General features: G+C 48.1%; 2 protein-coding genes and 2 pseudogenes across 4 annotated transcripts; 2 read left to right on the top strand and 2 right to left on the bottom strand.

The window, feature by feature from the left end:
• Positions 1-197: 197 nt before the first annotated feature.
• On the top strand, positions 198-3,585 carry TPI1 (triosephosphate isomerase 1). Its single transcript, XM_011365816.2, has 7 exons — positions 198-458; positions 1,591-1,714; positions 1,827-1,911; positions 1,986-2,118; positions 2,391-2,476; positions 2,763-2,850; positions 2,982-3,585. The coding sequence occupies exons 1-7, from the start codon at positions 233-235 to the stop codon at positions 3,098-3,100; spliced, it is 861 nt and encodes a 286-aa protein (XP_011364118.1). The 5' UTR covers positions 198-232; the 3' UTR covers positions 3,101-3,585.
• An 89-nt stretch (positions 3,586-3,674) lies between these two features.
• On the bottom strand, positions 3,675-6,141 carry SPSB2 (splA/ryanodine receptor domain and SOCS box containing 2). Of its 3 annotated transcripts, none has more exons than XM_011365815.2 (3): positions 6,034-6,141; positions 5,032-5,779; positions 3,675-4,075 (listed from the first exon to the last, which is right to left on the bottom strand). In XM_011365815.2, exons 2-3 carry the CDS (start codon positions 5,693-5,695, stop codon positions 3,948-3,950), a joined length of 792 nt encoding a protein of 263 aa, XP_011364117.1. In that variant the 5' UTR covers positions 5,696-5,779; positions 6,034-6,141; the 3' UTR covers positions 3,675-3,947. The 3 variants fall into 3 exon arrangements, with proteins under 3 accessions (XP_011364117.1, XP_011364115.1, XP_011364116.1); XM_011365813.2 differs by having other exon boundaries at positions 5,919-6,136; XM_011365814.2 differs by having other exon boundaries at positions 5,930-6,135.
• A 3,140-nt stretch (positions 6,142-9,281) lies between these two features.
• Positions 9,282-9,400, top strand: LOC111743580 (annotated as a pseudogene).
• A 5,137-nt stretch (positions 9,401-14,537) lies between these two features.
• Positions 14,538-14,656, bottom strand: LOC111743571 (annotated as a pseudogene).
• Between the last annotated feature and the right edge of the window lie 2,220 nt (positions 14,657-16,876).

Here is a 16,876-nt window from a genome sequence, read left to right as displayed (position 1 = left end):
CCCCTGGGAATCACTTCTGACCCTCTGGGGGTCTGTCGTGATGTGGGGATCTCCTGAGCGCAGGGGCTCACAGTTCTCACCTTCTCCCCAAAGTCAGGCAACTAAGGCTGAAGCGACTGAGCCCCGACGCCCCTAGAACGTTGCTACAAGAAAGGGGGTAACGTCAGAACCCTGCCACACGGGCGGCGGGCGGGGCGGGGGGAAGGACTTGCAGGCAGGGGCCGGGCTAACCATGGCCGAGGACGGGAAGGAGGCGGGGTTCTACTTCACCGCGCTTTATATAAGCGGGCAGTGGCCGCGGCTGCGCGGTGATCCTGACCTTCAGGGTGTCGGCTCTAGCGCCATGGCGCCCTCCAGGAAGTTTTTCGTTGGGGGGAACTGGAAGATGAATGGGCGGAAGACGAGTCTGGGGGAACTCATCAGCACCCTAAATGCGGCCAAGGTGCCGGCCGACACCGGTGAGCCTTGCCCGCGAGGGGTCGCGCTGGGTGGGGGAGGGCGAGCGTGGCAGCCACCCTCTCCTGGGCTACCGGGTGTCCGCGTGGACTTGGATGCAGGGCTGGGGACTAAGGCTGCCAGGAATCCAGACATTGACCCAGCAGCGCCGTGGCCCTGCAGCCGCAGTACCCAGGGTGTGTCGTGGGGTAAAGGCGGGGCCACATTCAATGGTGCCCTTGGAGATTGGGGCAGGAAAGGACTTCTCGGGTCATCGGAAGATAGCTCCGAGATGCGGACCGAGCTGCACTGCCAGGAGCCGGGGGTGGGAACGGAGGCTAGCCACAGCCGCGAAGTGGGGAGCAGGCGGCTGAGTGGGCGTGCGAGCCTCCAGCTACCTTCCCCCTCACCGGGCTCCGTGCGCCGCTGCACGTAGCCGGAGACTCCTCCCCGCGCCTTGCCGGGAGGGTCGAGTGCCCCCTGCCGCACTGCTTCAGCTTCCGGAGCTCTCAGCTCTGACCCTTTCCCCTCGGCATCCTGGGGCTGAGCAGGTGCCAAACAGGCTGAGCTGTTTGGCAATGAGGACCGATCCTATGGCTTTCTCTAACCTGGGACCGGGAAAGCGCAGGGCCTCTATGAGCTGGTTCGCTCCCTGCCACCCGCTTGTAGAGTGCTGTTCTTAGTTCTTCCCATGCAGCCAAATCACAGAACCTTGGGTCTGATCAAAAGAGGCATCCCCTTCTGGTTTATTCCCCAGAGACCCCAGTACAAACCCAAGGAGTTGGTCATTTCTGTTTTTGCTAAAAATCCTTGCCTTGCCTGCGGGAGGTGGGAATGGGCTATTTTAGAAGGGAGAAGGAGTTGGCCCCCAGAGAATGCTGAGTCTAAAAGGTGCCCAGACCCAGAATAGCCCGGGGAAATCGGAGCCACAGCTTTTAAAAGAGCAGAGGGAAGGGCAAGGGCCATGGCCTCTCAGGGGCACCTGGAAGGCTCTAGGAGTTGGGAACAGGCCCAGTCTGGGCTGAGATGTGGACAAAGATAATCTTGCTGGGGTGAAAAGAGGAAAAAAGCAGAACCAAGACAGCTGGTGAATGCTAGAGGCTCCAGAGCACTGGATGGAGTCTGGAGAATGAAGACTTGCGATCTCATCCTCAGAGGTGGTTTGTGCACCCCCCACTGCCTACATTGACTTCGCCAGGCAAAAGCTAGATCCCAAGATTGCTGTGGCTGCGCAGAACTGCTACAAAGTGACTAATGGGGCCTTTACTGGAGAGATCAGGTGAGATGTATGTGGGAGAAGGGTGTGTGGGGACCCTGTCCTCACTTTCCTCATTGAGTGGAAAGCTACAGGTGGGCTCCCTTCGGAACTGTGGCTTCATCTCTTCCTTTAGCCCTGGCATGATCAAAGACTGTGGAGCCACGTGGGTAGTCCTGGGGCACTCGGAGAGAAGGCACGTCTTTGGGGAGTCAGATGAGGTTAGTAACCAGGAGAGGAGATAAGAGATGTGTTATTCCAAAAGTGATGTCTCACCAAGACTGTTCCTCAACAGCTAATTGGGCAAAAAGTAGCCCATGCTCTGGCCGAAGGACTTGGAGTGATCGCCTGTATTGGGGAGAAGCTAGATGAGAGAGAAGCTGGCATTACTGAGAAGGTCGTTTTCGAGCAAACCAAGGTCATCGCAGGTATCTCTGGAGAAAGGGACATATAGGCCGAGCCCCAGAAGGTGGGGTCAGATGCCCTGCAGCCTACCTGATCCCCATGCTGATACTGGAAAGGGCATGGGGGGAACCCTTGCATTCTCCCTAACACTTGTGCTCCTGCCCTCCGGCATTGATGCCTCTTGGAGGTCCTTCAGCAGCCACCAGGGGCAACAGGCCACCCTTGTTCTTTATTCCCTGGGGACCTAGCTGGATAACCCCTTCCTGTTCACCCTTCTGTGATCTCTGTTCCACAGATAACGTGAAGGACTGGAGCAAGGTTGTTCTGGCCTATGAGCCTGTGTGGGCCATTGGAACAGGCAAGACTGCAACACCCCAACAGGTAACCAAGCCCAGGAGCACCACCCTTATCCTACCCTGTCTCAGTAGAACTGGACAGCTAGAGACCATCTGGGCCAACCCCTCATTTTAAAAGCAGGAGTCCCTAAGCCCATAGGAGGAGAGTGATTTGTTCAAGGACATCCGTTCCAGGGCCTAGGGAGATCAGAGCCCTGGTATTCTGACTCAGGTCCCAGGGTTTCTGGGATTCCTTGAAACCATGCCGACAGGGTTTTTTCACCTTTGAGGGAAAGGCAGTCTTTCTCACTTAGTCTGGCTTCTTGTTCTAGGCTCAGGAAGTACACGAAAAGCTCCGCGGGTGGCTTAAGTCCAATGTCTCTGATGCAGTGGCTCAGAGCACCCGCATCATTTATGGAGGTGAGTGGGTTTGGCTTCAACCTGAGGTAGGGTGGGCTGAGAACTAAACTGAGCCCTCCTTAGACATGGAGGTGGGGATAGAGTGTGCTCATCCCACCCCTGACCATTCATTCCTTCTCCCTTCTCCCCAGGTTCTGTGACTGGGGCAACCTGTAAGGAGCTGGCAAGCCAGGCTGATGTGGATGGCTTCCTCGTGGGTGGTGCGTCCCTCAAGCCTGAATTCGTAGACATCATCAATGCCAAACAATAAGCCCCTACCCTTCCTGCTATGCCAGGGACTACAAAACTCAGAAGTCCCCCTGCTCCCCCCCACCCCCACACATGCTTCTGATGATGTCACCTGCCCCCTCTCGTGGCCTAATCCAAACTGTACCTCTTTACCGTTTACACCTTACCCTGTAATGGTTGGGACCAGGCCAATCCCTTCTCCACCTACTATAATGGTTGAAATGAAACATGTCACCAAGATGGCTTCTCCTTGGCTGAGGAGGTGGAAGAGGAAGAGTTTGCTCATGGTTCCCCTCAGTCCTCAGTGAAGGCAGGAGAGAGAAGCCACCATCCTCTCCCATCTCACATGATGGGGCCAAGGGCTGAGAGAGCATCCTATCCTCCCCTCAGAGGCTGGGGGTGCTGCTCTCACCCCTGGAGCCAATGCCTGTGTGTGTTGTGTATGTGAGCAGTCCCACCTGTTGGGGGGAATAAACACCTGGCACTAAGCCTGTGGTCCACCCTTCATTGTACTTGTCTCCACATCATCTTTTTCCTTTTTGAAGCAGCCTCAGGACCCTTGTGCAAAAAAAAAAAAAAAAAATACCACGAACAGGTTTTACAACAGCATACCTCTTATTTTTACTTGAAAAAATGTCTTGTATACCAGGCTGCCACAGCCTTGAATAACAACAGCTCCCTCCCTTCATCCCCTGGGTGGGTCTGGGGCTGTTGAGCTCCCCAGAGCTTGGGTTGGGGTAGGGGCCCAGCCTCCCTTCCCCTCCCGAGCCTCACTGGTTTTAAGTAGCTGGTCTAGGCCAGCAGTGCCTCCTCTCTGGCCCCCGGGGAGGGGTGGCATTAAGGCCCCGTGCATCTGTGGTATCACAGGGTCACTGGTAGAGCAGGTAGCGCTTCATGGCAGGGGGCAAAGGCAGAGTAGATACCTGGCCCAGCCGGGCAGCCCCCAGTGCTTGGCGCACACACAGGCGGCTCAGGTGCAGAAGGGAGTGTGGCTCCGCTGGGAGAGAGAAGGAGGTGAAGGTAAGTAGGGGTACAGGCACCAGCCAGACATCCTCAAACTACAGGGTTCCCTTCTGCTTTCCTGCTGAGTCTACTCCCACTTTGGCTGAGAGAGAGATCTAAAGCATCAAGTACTGTATCTGCCCTTGGTGGTGGGAGGCATCACACACCCCCAAGTCAGAGCTGGGGGTGAAGCTCTAGCTAAGGCTGAGCAACAGGCCAAGGTGGCAATGACAGGATTGGAGCTGGTTCAGGCTTTAATTCCAGAGTCTTTGGGGCTGGGGCTGAAGAGGTAAAAGGAGGGATGGCCCTCAGCTCTATAAAGACTCACCATGGGTGACAGGAGAGGCATTCAGCCTCTGCTGAAGAAAACTGCAGGGAATAGTTAAGTTCAATCAGCTCCAAGCCTTGGCCTCATAGGTTTCCCTAAGGAGACCCCTCCCTTGAAACCCCACTCCCAAACCCTGCCTCCACTGCTCTCCTAGGTGCAGGGCCTCAATGGCTCCTTCCTGTAGTTTGAGGAGGAAGTGGGTATGTGTCGCAAGTCAGACCCCAGGAAACCTGGGACACACCCTGGGTGCTTGGCACTGCCAAGTCCTCTTCCTTTTGGACTTGTGCACCTAGCCCAGTACCCATTTAACCCTTTGCACCCCTGCTCCAGGAGTTGATAACTTCCTGTAAAGGCCTAATCCCTGGAGAGCCTCTCTCCATTCTGAAGGCTCACTTACTACTAAGCTGCCTTCTCAAGCCTCACTTTATACCTCTATTGCTGTTGGTAGGATTAAATTAGGTAATGGCTGTGAAGACCCTTTACCATTACTGCTACTGAATAGAGGTAAGAGGCAGGTCAGATGAAGGCTCGTTCTCTCTGCTCTTGTAAAGGTGTTGAGCTTCCAACCCAAACCACAACCACCCGTGACAGAACAATCTCCTCACACGTGCCCCAGGCCTCACCTCTCCTTTCGCCCAGGTAGCTGATGCGGACCTGGCATTGTCCCCAGACAGCGCTTACTGCAGGATAGAGGGTCCTGCCCTTCAGTCCGTGGAAGGCTGGCCCCAGGTAGGTGCCCCCAATAGCGTAGCCCAGAGTTCCCTCCTCCATGTCCAGAACCACCAGAAGCCTCTCCGGTACCTCCAGCTGCTCACCCTGAGGTCCGGCTGGATATTGGGGGGCACCGGGCCCCTTGCTCTGATGGTACAGCTTCCCCCGCCCAATGTCCCAGCCCCATGACTCGCTGTTGCTGCCCAGCAGCGCCGCGTAGTGGTCAGCCTGCAGCGGGGCGAGGGCTGTGGCTACGCCCACCACAGCGTGGGTGCCTCTCTGCTCCGGGGGCCAGCTGATCTCCCAGGCGTGCAGGCCCCGAGAGTAGCCCCTCTTACCCCGGGCCCCATCAGTGCTCTGGGCCACAGGCCGCCGCTCAAAGCACAACCCCCCTTCCTTGACCTCGATGTTCTCTGAGCAGTCCTTGGGGTTCCACCCGTGGCGCCGTTGGGCCCCCAGATCAGGAGCGGGAGCAGACAGCAGCTCCTCCAAGCCTTCGGGACAAGAGAGGTCAGGGTACAGGGCCTGTGGGGTAGGGGTGCTACTGCTGCCCCCTGCCAGGGCCGTCTGGCCCATGGAAGTGAGGAGCCAGAGGTCTCCCCGAAAGAGTCTTGCTGGGGCGTCTCTCTTCTGCAAGTTACGTTCCCGTTCAGGATTGACCTGGACAGCAGTTGGGAGAGAAAAGGGTGTGAAGTGAGGGATCCTGGCTGGGGGTCCTTACACAGGCCCTCCATCCTTCCACACGTTTGCCCACTGCCCCGCTCCTCCTTCGCTCCCCCAAAGCTCCTCGGTCCATCACCTTGCCCTCACCCATCTGTCCCGGTCTCCCGAGATTCTCGCGAGTTCGCTCCCTTCGGGCCTCTCCAGGGGCCGTCCCTCTCGCCCGCCCCGTGCCCGCGTCACCGCTCCCGAACCTCGCTTGGCTCCCCAGGCCGGGAGGTTGCTGGGCCTCAAGAGAAGACCCGCCGAAAGTCGCCGAGGCGCGCCGGGGCAGCCCGCAGACCGCCGGCCGCTTCCGCCTCCAGCACCTCCCCCAGGCCGCGCCCCGCCCCGAGGCCCCGCCCCCACGGGGCCCTCCCGGGCGGTTAACCCTCTCGTCGCCGCCCCAGATCGCGCCTCGCCCCGAGGCTAAGCCCCCGTGGGGGGCCCCTCGGGGGCGGTTAATACTCCACTAAGGTACTGCGGAGGACACGCCCCTCCCCGACGCCGCGAGGAGGCCCTCTGGGCAGTTAACCCTTCTCTTGCATCGCTTTGGGATCCCTGGATATCTGTTCACCGTCAAGACCTTTGAGCCGCTGGGCAACCAACTTTCGAGCCCTAGGAGATGAAGGGCATGGGTGGGTTTGGGGGTGTCTTTCACTGTGCTGACCTTTATGTCCATGGTCCTGTGATTCTGGGTCACTCTCTGACCCGCTTGTGAGTCAGCCCGTTCTTTGCCTGAGGTTCTGAACCCTGTGTTTCCGGCTCTGAGCTGTAGGTGTCATAGGTCTCCATGCTGTTCTAGTCTTCATCCTGGATGTCAATCCATTCCTCATCTGTTGGTCTCGTTTGTCAATCCATTCCTCATCTGTTGGTCTCGTTTGGGAGAGTGTAGTGGTTAAGACCTTGGTCGTGAATGAAGCTATGCCACTAATTAAGGGTTACTGGAAGGGGTTGCCAACTTCTCTAAACCTGTTTTCTCTTGTGTAAAATGGGAATAATGGCGGTACTGACCCCACAGTGTTGTTGTAGAGTAGAAATAATCCAGGTAAAGCACTTAGTATGGAGCCAGGTACTTGTATGCACTCACTGAGCATAGCTATTATTGTTTACTTAACATTTACTCAGTGCCCACTCCATCGAGAGGCAATATAATATAGTGGTGAAAGATGTCTACTGTGGAGTCAGACTAACTGGGTGCGAATACCTGAAGGCCAGCGTGCATGTGACCATGGGCAAATTTCTTAACCTCCCTGGTGCTGTTTCTTCTGTAAAATAGAGATGCTATTGGTATTGTGGGGCAAAAAAGGGGCCACATACTAAACCTAACAAACTCAGGGGAGGCTGCATGGCAGGCCCTACAAACTCAGAGACTGAAATTAACCACATAGGATGATCTGAACATAAAAATGCCTAACTAAAAGCAGGTCGTAGTGGGTAGTCACATCCTGGGCCTGTAACTTTCTTGACAAAGGTCAATCTTTACCTTAAGAAAACCTCTTTATTGTCTTTTTGCAGCCAACATAACATACCCTGGAAAGTCAGAGTAGTCCCTCTCTTCCAGACCCCTCCGGGCGCAGCCCACTGCACCAGAGCAGGAGACCACAGAACTTCTCCTGGTTATGTTGGCTGTCCCCCCAACATCTCTATGTGCTGTAAAGGATACTTATTGACTCTCCTGTACCTATCAATGTAAAAGAAGTATATGTCCCTCTGTTTTACTTTTTATCCAACCCCAGAGATTTCTCCACTTTGCTTTCTCTCACTCCCTTAACCTACCACCAGTGCTTTCACGTCACCCTCCTTATATCTCTTCCTTTGATTCCAGTGTATAAAATAAGCTGCAAAACAGCCATTCTCCTGAGCATTTTCTTAATCCATTGAGATTTTGCTTCCCGGAAATTGTCATTGGTTCGGCTCAAACTCATTAAAATTCCCTTCAGGTTTGGATGTTTCTTATGTCAACAGTATCTACTGCATAGGGTCTTGTGACGATTCAGTGTATATGTAAAGCTCCATTTCTGGTTTAAATGCAATCATTTGTGCTAAGCACTGTAGATTAAGCAGTGAATCCTTAAGGAGGTTACAAGGACATTTATAAAAACAGTTTATCATGTAGCAGATGAAATTATAGAGATATAAAGAAAGTATATGGGTGTAAAAAGGATGGGACTCCTAACCATGGCTCAAGCAGTTAGGAAAAGAAAGTGTCCTGGAGGAGATGACACTGGACTGAATCTTAAAGAATGACTAGGAATTGGCCTGAGAGGGGATTCTATAGAATGAGGGTGGGGTTAGGGTTGGTGCATGCAGAAAGCATTCGTTTCAGACAGAGCTGGCATGAAAAAAGCCAGAAGTGATAGTTGGGTTTGGGGAAGTTCGAAGACTTCAGGGTTGCTGCAGCAAGAAAGGAAGCATGGAGACAGGCCTAGAGAAGTTGGTGCCAGACTATGGAAGCCTTGTAGGCCAAGTTAAAGAATGCAAGTATTAGCCTCTGGATAGGCCAGTAATGGGAAACCCCGCAGGAAAGAAGCAGGAGAGGAACATGGTCAGATACTCATTTTAGAAAAACCACTGTGGCAGCAATGCTGAGGAAGATTCAAGGAAAACGAGACATGAAGCACCATGGCTGGTTCCAGCAGCTCAGGTGACAAGTGCCAAGAACTTGAAATAGGGCACTAGAAATAAGGATGAAAATTCAAGAAACATTGTTGGAATTGCAAGATTTGGTGAGTGATTAGTTGCTAAGGCCAGAGAAATGAAAGAGAGAAAGGGAGGTTTCCAGCCTGGAAGACTTTGTTGGAAGGTGGTGTCACTAATGCAGATGGAGGTGACAGGAAGAGGAGCAGTTGGGGGCAGGGGCAGGAGGGTGGGAGAGAGAGATGGTGGGTTCAGCTTAGGACATGTTTTTGAGGTACCTGAGCAACAGCCATATGGAACCATCCAGAACACACTTGAAAATGGCAGATCTGGAGGGGGAATGAGAAGCCGGGCTAGAGATATAAATTTGGGAGGTGAGTCAGCCTTTATTCAGGAGCTGAACTATAGGAATCAGTGAGGGGGACTCAGAGATCTCTGAGTGTATAGAATGGGAAGAGGGTCAAGGAGGATACAGCGCAGCAGAAAATTCAAGTTTGATTGCTTACAAGATGTTTTTGGTCATTGGCTGCTTTGGTGAGATAGCACATGTGTGTTTTGGGAGGTGGGATACTAGGCTGAAGGGGCTGAACTGGCATTTTATGTTTGTCAGGCACTGGGCTACAAGCTTCACATTTTGAGGGGACAGAGAGTTGGGAGATATGAGGCGACAGTTATGTGCTGTAGTCAAAATTACCCTTGAAAATCCCTACCCCATCAATTAGGTACCACATGTTAATTTGTAGGAAAATACAAAATGTGGCAGTATACATACAATGATGTACAGGATAAATTTTTGTAATATTTTAATTAAAGAGAAAGGAGAGTCTACGGCCATGCCACCCTCAACGTGCCCGATCTTGTCTGATCTCAGAAGCTAAGCAGGGTCGGGCCTGGTTAGTACTTGGATGGGAGACCACTTAGGAATACCAGGTGCTGTAGGAGTTAAAAGAGAGAGAGAGACAGACAGACAGACAGACAGACAGACAGAAAGGAGAAAGCATATTAAAAAGAAAGATGTGACCCTGAACATTTGTCATCCACCCAACCTGGATATTCTTGCCAGTGTGACAACAAAAATAATGACTGTGAATAGTGGCCTGTGATGAATAATAGCATAGGACCTGTGTGATAATCAAGTGGATGAAGGCTTAGGGGACAGAGAGTGAGCCTAAGCCATGGCTGACTCTAGTTCAACTTGAGAAGTTGACCACACCTGTGATTGTTTAAAACGTGGTATTCACCAGTTGTTGCCACTAGATCTTGAATTGCTCAAACGTTTGTTGTTAATAGCTCAAATATTCCATGATGCTACAAGTAATTTTAACTTTTTACTTTTTTATTGATATGTAAATTATATAAAGTACACTAATATTAAACTGCTCAATGAGTTTTTACATATTTATATGCTGTGTGACCACTGGTTTCAGCATTCCAGAAGGCTCCTTCTTGCCTTTTTTCTAACACTATACCCCTAAAGGCAACTACTATTTGAACTCTATCAGTCTAGATTATCTTTGGCTTTTCTTTATTTTCATATAAATGAAACCATATAGTATGTATTCTTTTGTGTCTAATTTATTTTTCTCAACATTGAGTCATCCATGTTGTTACATGAAATAGTAACTCATTATTTTAATTTTTTTACAGTATTCCATTGTGTGGATATACTGTAGTGTATCTACTCTACTATTGATGGGCATTTGAGTTGTTTCCAGTTTTTAGCTATTATAGAGAAAGCTACTACGTATGGTATTGTACAAATCTTTTGGTGGACCAAGGCACTCATTTTTATTGGGTGCATACTTATGTGCACAATTGCTGGGTTATAAAAATTTACCATGTATAGATTTAACCACATGTAATATTCAGGTTTCTCTCCATGGAGCATTTTTATTCAAAAATTAAATCATTCAGGTATTTGGCAGCATGGAACACTTCAACATATCCATAAAGATTTGAACTGGTCTTCTCTTCCTTTTCATAATATCTTTGTCTTCTGGGGATCTTATCAGCTCCCCAAGCTTTTTATTAGTGTTTCTTGGTGGCTCTCAAGAAGCTCTTCAATTTCTTTCACAAAGCCACCATGATCCACTTGCTAGGCCACTTAAACAATGAGTTTCACTTCTTTGTCAATAGAAAACCCTTAAAAATCCTAAACACGTTCTCCTCAACAAGCATGGACTGTTTTAGGCTTGATTGTTTCCATACCTGTTTAATATAAATAATGCAACTGGCAATACTGAAGAACTTCCAACTCTTCCAGCTCATTACCACATTAATATTAGGGTCAGCATTCATAGCTCTGGGAGTCAGGGAGGAATCTCAGCCTTATGTATATGGCTTTGAAACAGCAAATCATGCTTAAATCAGCAGAGTGAAGGACAAGGGTGATGTTGAGGGAAGGAAGACTTCTTTGTCTTTATGAGCACACAGACTCATAAAGTACGTGGTATCTTAGCATGGTACCGCTGTCTGTGATCAGCAACACTAAAGCCAAAGCCTTTCTCTTTGAGGTCCTACTGGACTTCTAGAATGGAGAACTGTAAAACCATACCCAAGACTTTGCATTTGATGACTAGAGTATAAGCAGATTTTCCCCCCCCACAGCACTAGGATCTGTGTCCTCATAGAACAAGTCTGACTTTATTAAAAGCTATGCTACTATCATGAGAGAGAGAGAGAGAGAGAGGCAGTCACAAGATCATTAGTTGCTTCCGAAACAGGGCTTTGCATTTCTAGTTTGGAAATATGAAAGCAGCTGGTCCCCCACCCCCACCCCCACCCCCCAAAAAAGATACCAGCTTCTCATATTCTGGAAGATGGCCCTTTGGCCAGTAATTCCTTTCAGTTCCTCCGGGTGTGTTTTGCTGCCTGTTCCTCCACAGACAGCCTCAGCAACAGTTTTCATGTTTTCGAAGTTAAAGTGGTTTCTAAAACTCTTATGTCATTCATGGCTGGTTTTGAAGGCTCTTTTCTGGCAGGAGGTTTGAACTATGACTTGAGACCAAGAGCTTTACTTTTCCCTTTTTTTCCATGTATTGCCATTGTTAGGCACAGATTTCTGGTTCATTTCTTCCAGGTATAAATTTAGTGCTTAGTCATCATTAAAGAGTTATCATATGTACTTTGCTGTCACTGGAGCAATTATAAGAGAACTTGAAGACTTGGCTTCACAAATTTGTTGAATCTTGATTGCACATGAGGATTTCTCAAGGTCATATTTATGTGCCATGTTGGAGATGGACATACCTACCACCCCTCCATGAGGAAGCTAGTCCCTCCACCCCGCCCCTATCCCCAGTATGTTAAGAGATTGCTATTTCTTTGGTTGGGTGCCAAATGAAATGGTTGGCTTGCCTTCAGATGGGTCATGTTATAAGGAAAAGAGGCATCTTAAAACATTATAATCTAATTTTAAAAACAAACCACTAGAATCGCAGTCAGCCTCCTAAGATACACACACTAAAAGGCCCAGAACTGGTGCCAAGAGAACATAGCCCAGTCTCCCATCTCACACTCGTGTGGAATGATGGCTGGCTATCTCTGCCCTGTTTAATCCGAGTATTGTTAAGTTCACATTACATGTGTCTGTGATGAAATGGCACCATATCTCACATAAACTCTACAACAAAGATATCCCAATTTTCAGTTTCGTAAGCTGAAGCTTGGGAAGGTTAAACCAGGGGTCCCCAACCCCTGGGTCACTGACAGGTAGAGGTCCATGGCCTGTTAGGAATAGGGCTGTGTAGCAGAAGGTGAGCATCGCGCCAGCGAGGGAAGCTTCATCTGTTTGCAGCCGCTCCCCAGCGCTAGCATCACCCCCTCAGCTCCACCTCAGACCATCAGGCGTTAGATTCTCATAGGTGTATGGGGTCCCTGGTGCTAAAAAGGTTGGCGATCACTGGGTTAAATGACTTGTCCAAGGCTCCAGAGCTGCTGGTAAACAGCTGTGTGAGGATTCAAAAACCACAAGACACTCTGTAAAACCCAAGGGCGCTGACGAGATGCCGACAGCAGAAAATGTCAGCCCCAAAGAGATGCCCGTTGAGGACCACAGCAGGGGTGCCAGTTACGTAACCACTGCAGAGCTGGGGCGGGCAGGCAAGCCGGCGCTGACTCCCGGTAGTCACGTGAGCAGGCAGTGGCGGGAATGCTCCCGCGCCCCAGAGCAGTGGCACCCATTGCTGTGGCCTCCTCCTGGCCCGCGCCACCAACACTAGCCAGGCGCGACAGAACCAGGAGCCCTCAATCTAAGGCCCTTCCCAGGACTGCAACTCTCGCGCCACCAACCGCCTTCCGGCGCCTGCGATCTGTCTGGAACGTTGCGCCGCAGGAACAAAGGCCCCAGGACAGAAATAAGGGATGGATCTTTCAGCCGGCTGCGGATGGGCAGCTCATTCCGAGGGCTCCAGAAGGGAGTGGAAGGGACTATTGTTTCTGCAATTCTAATCGCGGCTTACACTCCGAGTTTCTTTACATTTAAAGGGCTCCCTTTCTCTATCTTTCAAAAAAATTGTCCTTGCTTCCCTAGCTCCCTCTCTTACTGATATCAGGGTAGTTATGTCTCGTGACCCTCGGACAGGAGAGAATGAATCATTTTGTTCACCTTGGAGGAGGGAGGTCTCAAGTAGGAGACACCCAGGTTGTGTTAGAAACTGCAGTATTGAGGAGCACACTTATTACAATAACTGTTCCCCCTTAAACTCTGACAACCTCACGTAGGTTAGTCTAGCTTTGAAACCCTTAATTGCCAAATCTAATACCCATTTGTCTATCCTTGCTAATTTTTAAAATACTGATTCAACTTTTCGGAGTTTTCCTTCCACTTTTATATACCTCAGGGCCTCTACTTCCTTATAGGGAATCTTAACTAGGGATATCTTCCTGGTTTGTCCTTTGTTCACCCCTTATCAATGATTCTCAAAGTGAAGGGAGAAGGTAAGAGCATTTTATCTATATGGGCAAATTCAAATTGAGGGGAGGGTGTCTCTGAATAAGCACATTTAATATTCATTTTGCAAGTATTTATTAAGTACTCACTATGTGGCATGCACTGTGCCAGGTGGTAGAATGCAGAATGAAACTCAAGGTCTATTGGAGTTAGAAGAAACCAACATAGAAGTCCTTGATGACATCTAGAAGGGAACAAACTTGATCCACGAATTCATATATAAAGACAAGTTGTGTTTACTGCTATCATCAAGGAAAAGCTGAGAACAGTGGGGATCCTAATTTAGATTAGAGGTCAGGAAAGGCCTTTCTGAGGAGGTCTTATTTAAGCTGAGGCCTAGAGGATGAGCTGGAGTTAGCTGAGTTCCACACAGAAGACTGTAAGTGAAAGCCCTAAAGAGGGAGGGAGCTTGGTGATAGGAGGAACTGAAAAGAGGGCCGTGTGGCCCAGGAGTGGCTCAAACCCACTAGCGAAGGTCTTGACAGATCTTGCTGGGCTTTGCTTATAGGCAATGGTGATGAGATGGTATTTTATCCTAAGAGCAATGGGAAAGACTCAGGGGATTTAAATAGAGGGTTCTCTTTACAATGGAAAAGCTCACTCTGTGGCTGCTCATGGAAGACGGTTAAGTGAAAGTAAGGGGGGTAGACTCAGGAAAACTAATTAGGAGGCTACTGTAGTAGTTCTAGGGAGTGATGATAGTAGTTTGGGCCAGAGAAGTGTCTCAGAAAATGGAGAGAAGTAGATGGAGTCAAGATACATTGGAGGTAGAACAGCTCACACTTGGTGATAGAGTCATTGGGGGCCAGTGGGGAAAGGTGTCATTGTGGGAGAAAAAATGACAAGGACGACCTAGGGTTTCTGGTTTGAACGTCTGAATAGTGATATAGGGAGCACTGCAGAAAAGCAGAGCTAAGGAAAAAGATAAAGAATTTGGTTTGGGGTATATTAAGTTTGAGATGTCTGTGAGTCATAGAAGTAGGAGGTTGGCTTTATAAGCCTGGGACTGAGAAGAGAGTTTTTTTGTTTTTTTGTTTGTTTGTTTGTTTTTGGCGAGGTAACACTTGGTTGACCTCATAGATTGCAAGGACCTTGTCAGCTTACAATCCCTTATTTTTTTATTTTTTATGCCTACAGCATCTGGTCTTCCCAGGTGGTCTCCCATCCAAGTACTAACCAGGCCTGACCCTGCTTAGCTTCCAAGATCAGACAGGATTGGGCTTGTTCAGGGTAGCATGGCCATAGACTGATAAGAGAGTTCTTGATTGGAAATAGAAATTTGGGACTCAGTGGAAAACAGTGGTGTGCTCCTGGAGCTGGCTAGTACAGGCTCATGATAGCTGATTGTTAATTTCAGGAATTCTGTGAGCTGGTTATTAAATGCAGCCATCATTAAAAATAAAATTGTATGACCATAATTTAAATAAAGTACTCAAAACTCATCACCTTCTCATTATTTTATTACATTTTTTTTATTAGTTTGCTAGGACCGCCATATCTAAATACTAGGCAGTTTTAACAACAGAAATTTATCATCTCAGGTCTGGAGGCAAGATATATTGGATATATTACTCTTCTCCACACCCTATGTCTATTCAGTTGCTGAGTTCTGTTGAACTTTCCTCTCCATCTCACTTTCTTACTCCAGGCCCTTACCATCCTCAGCTTCCTCTTCTTTCTGCTTTGAGTTTCTTTCGCCTGCAGTGAATCATATACCATATGTGTGTGTGTGTGTGTGTGTGTATGTATATATACACTATATATACACATATATATACTTAATCTACATTTTCTATTTTAAGAACTTAACATCTTAAGATTTATTAAACTTCTCCACTTCTCTCTATCCAATAGATAGACTATCTATTCTATTATTGGAACTAATAAGGTAACAGGATACATGATTTATATAGAAAAATCAATAGCTATGACAGTGTGATAGTAAAGCAGAAATAGCCAGACATATATAGATCAATGGAAAATAATAGTCCAGAAAGTATATGTATATATGAATGATAAAGATGACATTTCAAATCAGTAGGGAAGAAGGACTAATTAACAAATGCTGTTGAGAAAATCAGCTTCCCTTTTGGTAAAATGTTAGATCCCTACCTCACACTATATACAAAAGTTATTTCAGATGAATTAAAGACTAATACACACACACACACACACACACACACACACACACCCCAGGAGAATATATGAGAAGATATTTTCAGAACCTTAGGGATGAGAAAGGCTTTTCTAAACCAGACACACATTCAGAAGCCTTATAGAAGAGACTGAGTTTAGACTGTACACAAATGTCAAATTTCTGTAAAGTGACACTATAACAAAGTGAAAAGACAAACTAGAAAAATATTTTCAGCATGTATAAAGACAAAAAGTGTTATTTGTGTGGTGGTTTTAAAATGTGCCTACAAATCATTTCATCCTTTCAAGAGGAGGAGTCTAATCCTCCTCCACTTGAGTGTGGGCTGGATTCAATAACTAGCTCCTAAAGAATAGAATAAAATGGAAGTGATGGTGTGTGACTTTGGAGACTTAAGGCATAAAAACCACAGTGACTTCTATCTTGGTCTCTTTTTCTCTTGGATCACTTGTTCTGGGAAAGCCAGCTGCCAAGTTGTGAAGACACTCAGGCAGCCCTATAGAGAAGCCCAGATGGTAAGGATCTGTCTTGCCAACAACCAGTCTAGTAGTTGTCTTGGAGAAAAATCCTCCAGCCCTGGTCAAGCCTTCAGATAACTGTAGCCTCAGCCGACAGTTCTGTAATCCAGCTAGGCCACTCTTGGATTCTTGATTCACAGAAACTGACAATAAGTGTTGTTTTAAGATACTAAATTTTGAGATGATTTGTTATAATCAGTTAAGAATTGTATTTGGCTACAACGCGGATCCTCAAAACCAGTGGCTTAACCAGTTTTTCTCTCTTATATAAAATAAGCCTGGAGATAGGCAGTTAGGATTGAGATGAAAGCTTCATGATATTTTCAATATTGTTCGCTGCTCTCCACTTTTGTTCTGATATCCTACCACGTGGCTTATATTCTCTGGGTTATCTCATGGTCCCATGCTGTTACTGGAACTCCAGCTATCCCATTTCTGTTTTAGATAGGGAGAGGAAGGGGAGGAGGAAAAAGGAAATTTCTAGAAAATTCACTCAATGGCTTTCACTAATATGTCACTGACCTATTAGCAATGGAGGCTGAGAAATGTTTTTTAGCTGGGCACAATGTTGCCTCAATATTATAAAAGTTCTGTTAGTTCAACAATGAGAAGACAAAACCCAATTTAAAAAAAGGCAAAAAGTCTAAATAGATAGTTCTCCAAAGAAGATACACAAATGGCCAATAAACACGTAAAAAGATACTCAACATCTTTAGCCATCAGGAAAAAAGGAAATCAAAACCTTGATAAATACCACTTCACATCCACTAGATGGCTACACAGATAATAACAAA

The sequence above is a fragment of the Pteropus vampyrus genome, unplaced genomic scaffold (genome assembly GCF_000151845.1).
Source record: "Pteropus vampyrus isolate Shadow unplaced genomic scaffold, Pvam_2.0 Scaffold116, whole genome shotgun sequence".
Classification (NCBI taxonomy): Eukaryota; Metazoa; Chordata; class Mammalia; order Chiroptera; family Pteropodidae; genus Pteropus; species Pteropus vampyrus.
Note: the sequence above shows the minus strand (reverse complement) of the source record. Positions and strands in the feature narration are given on the sequence as shown.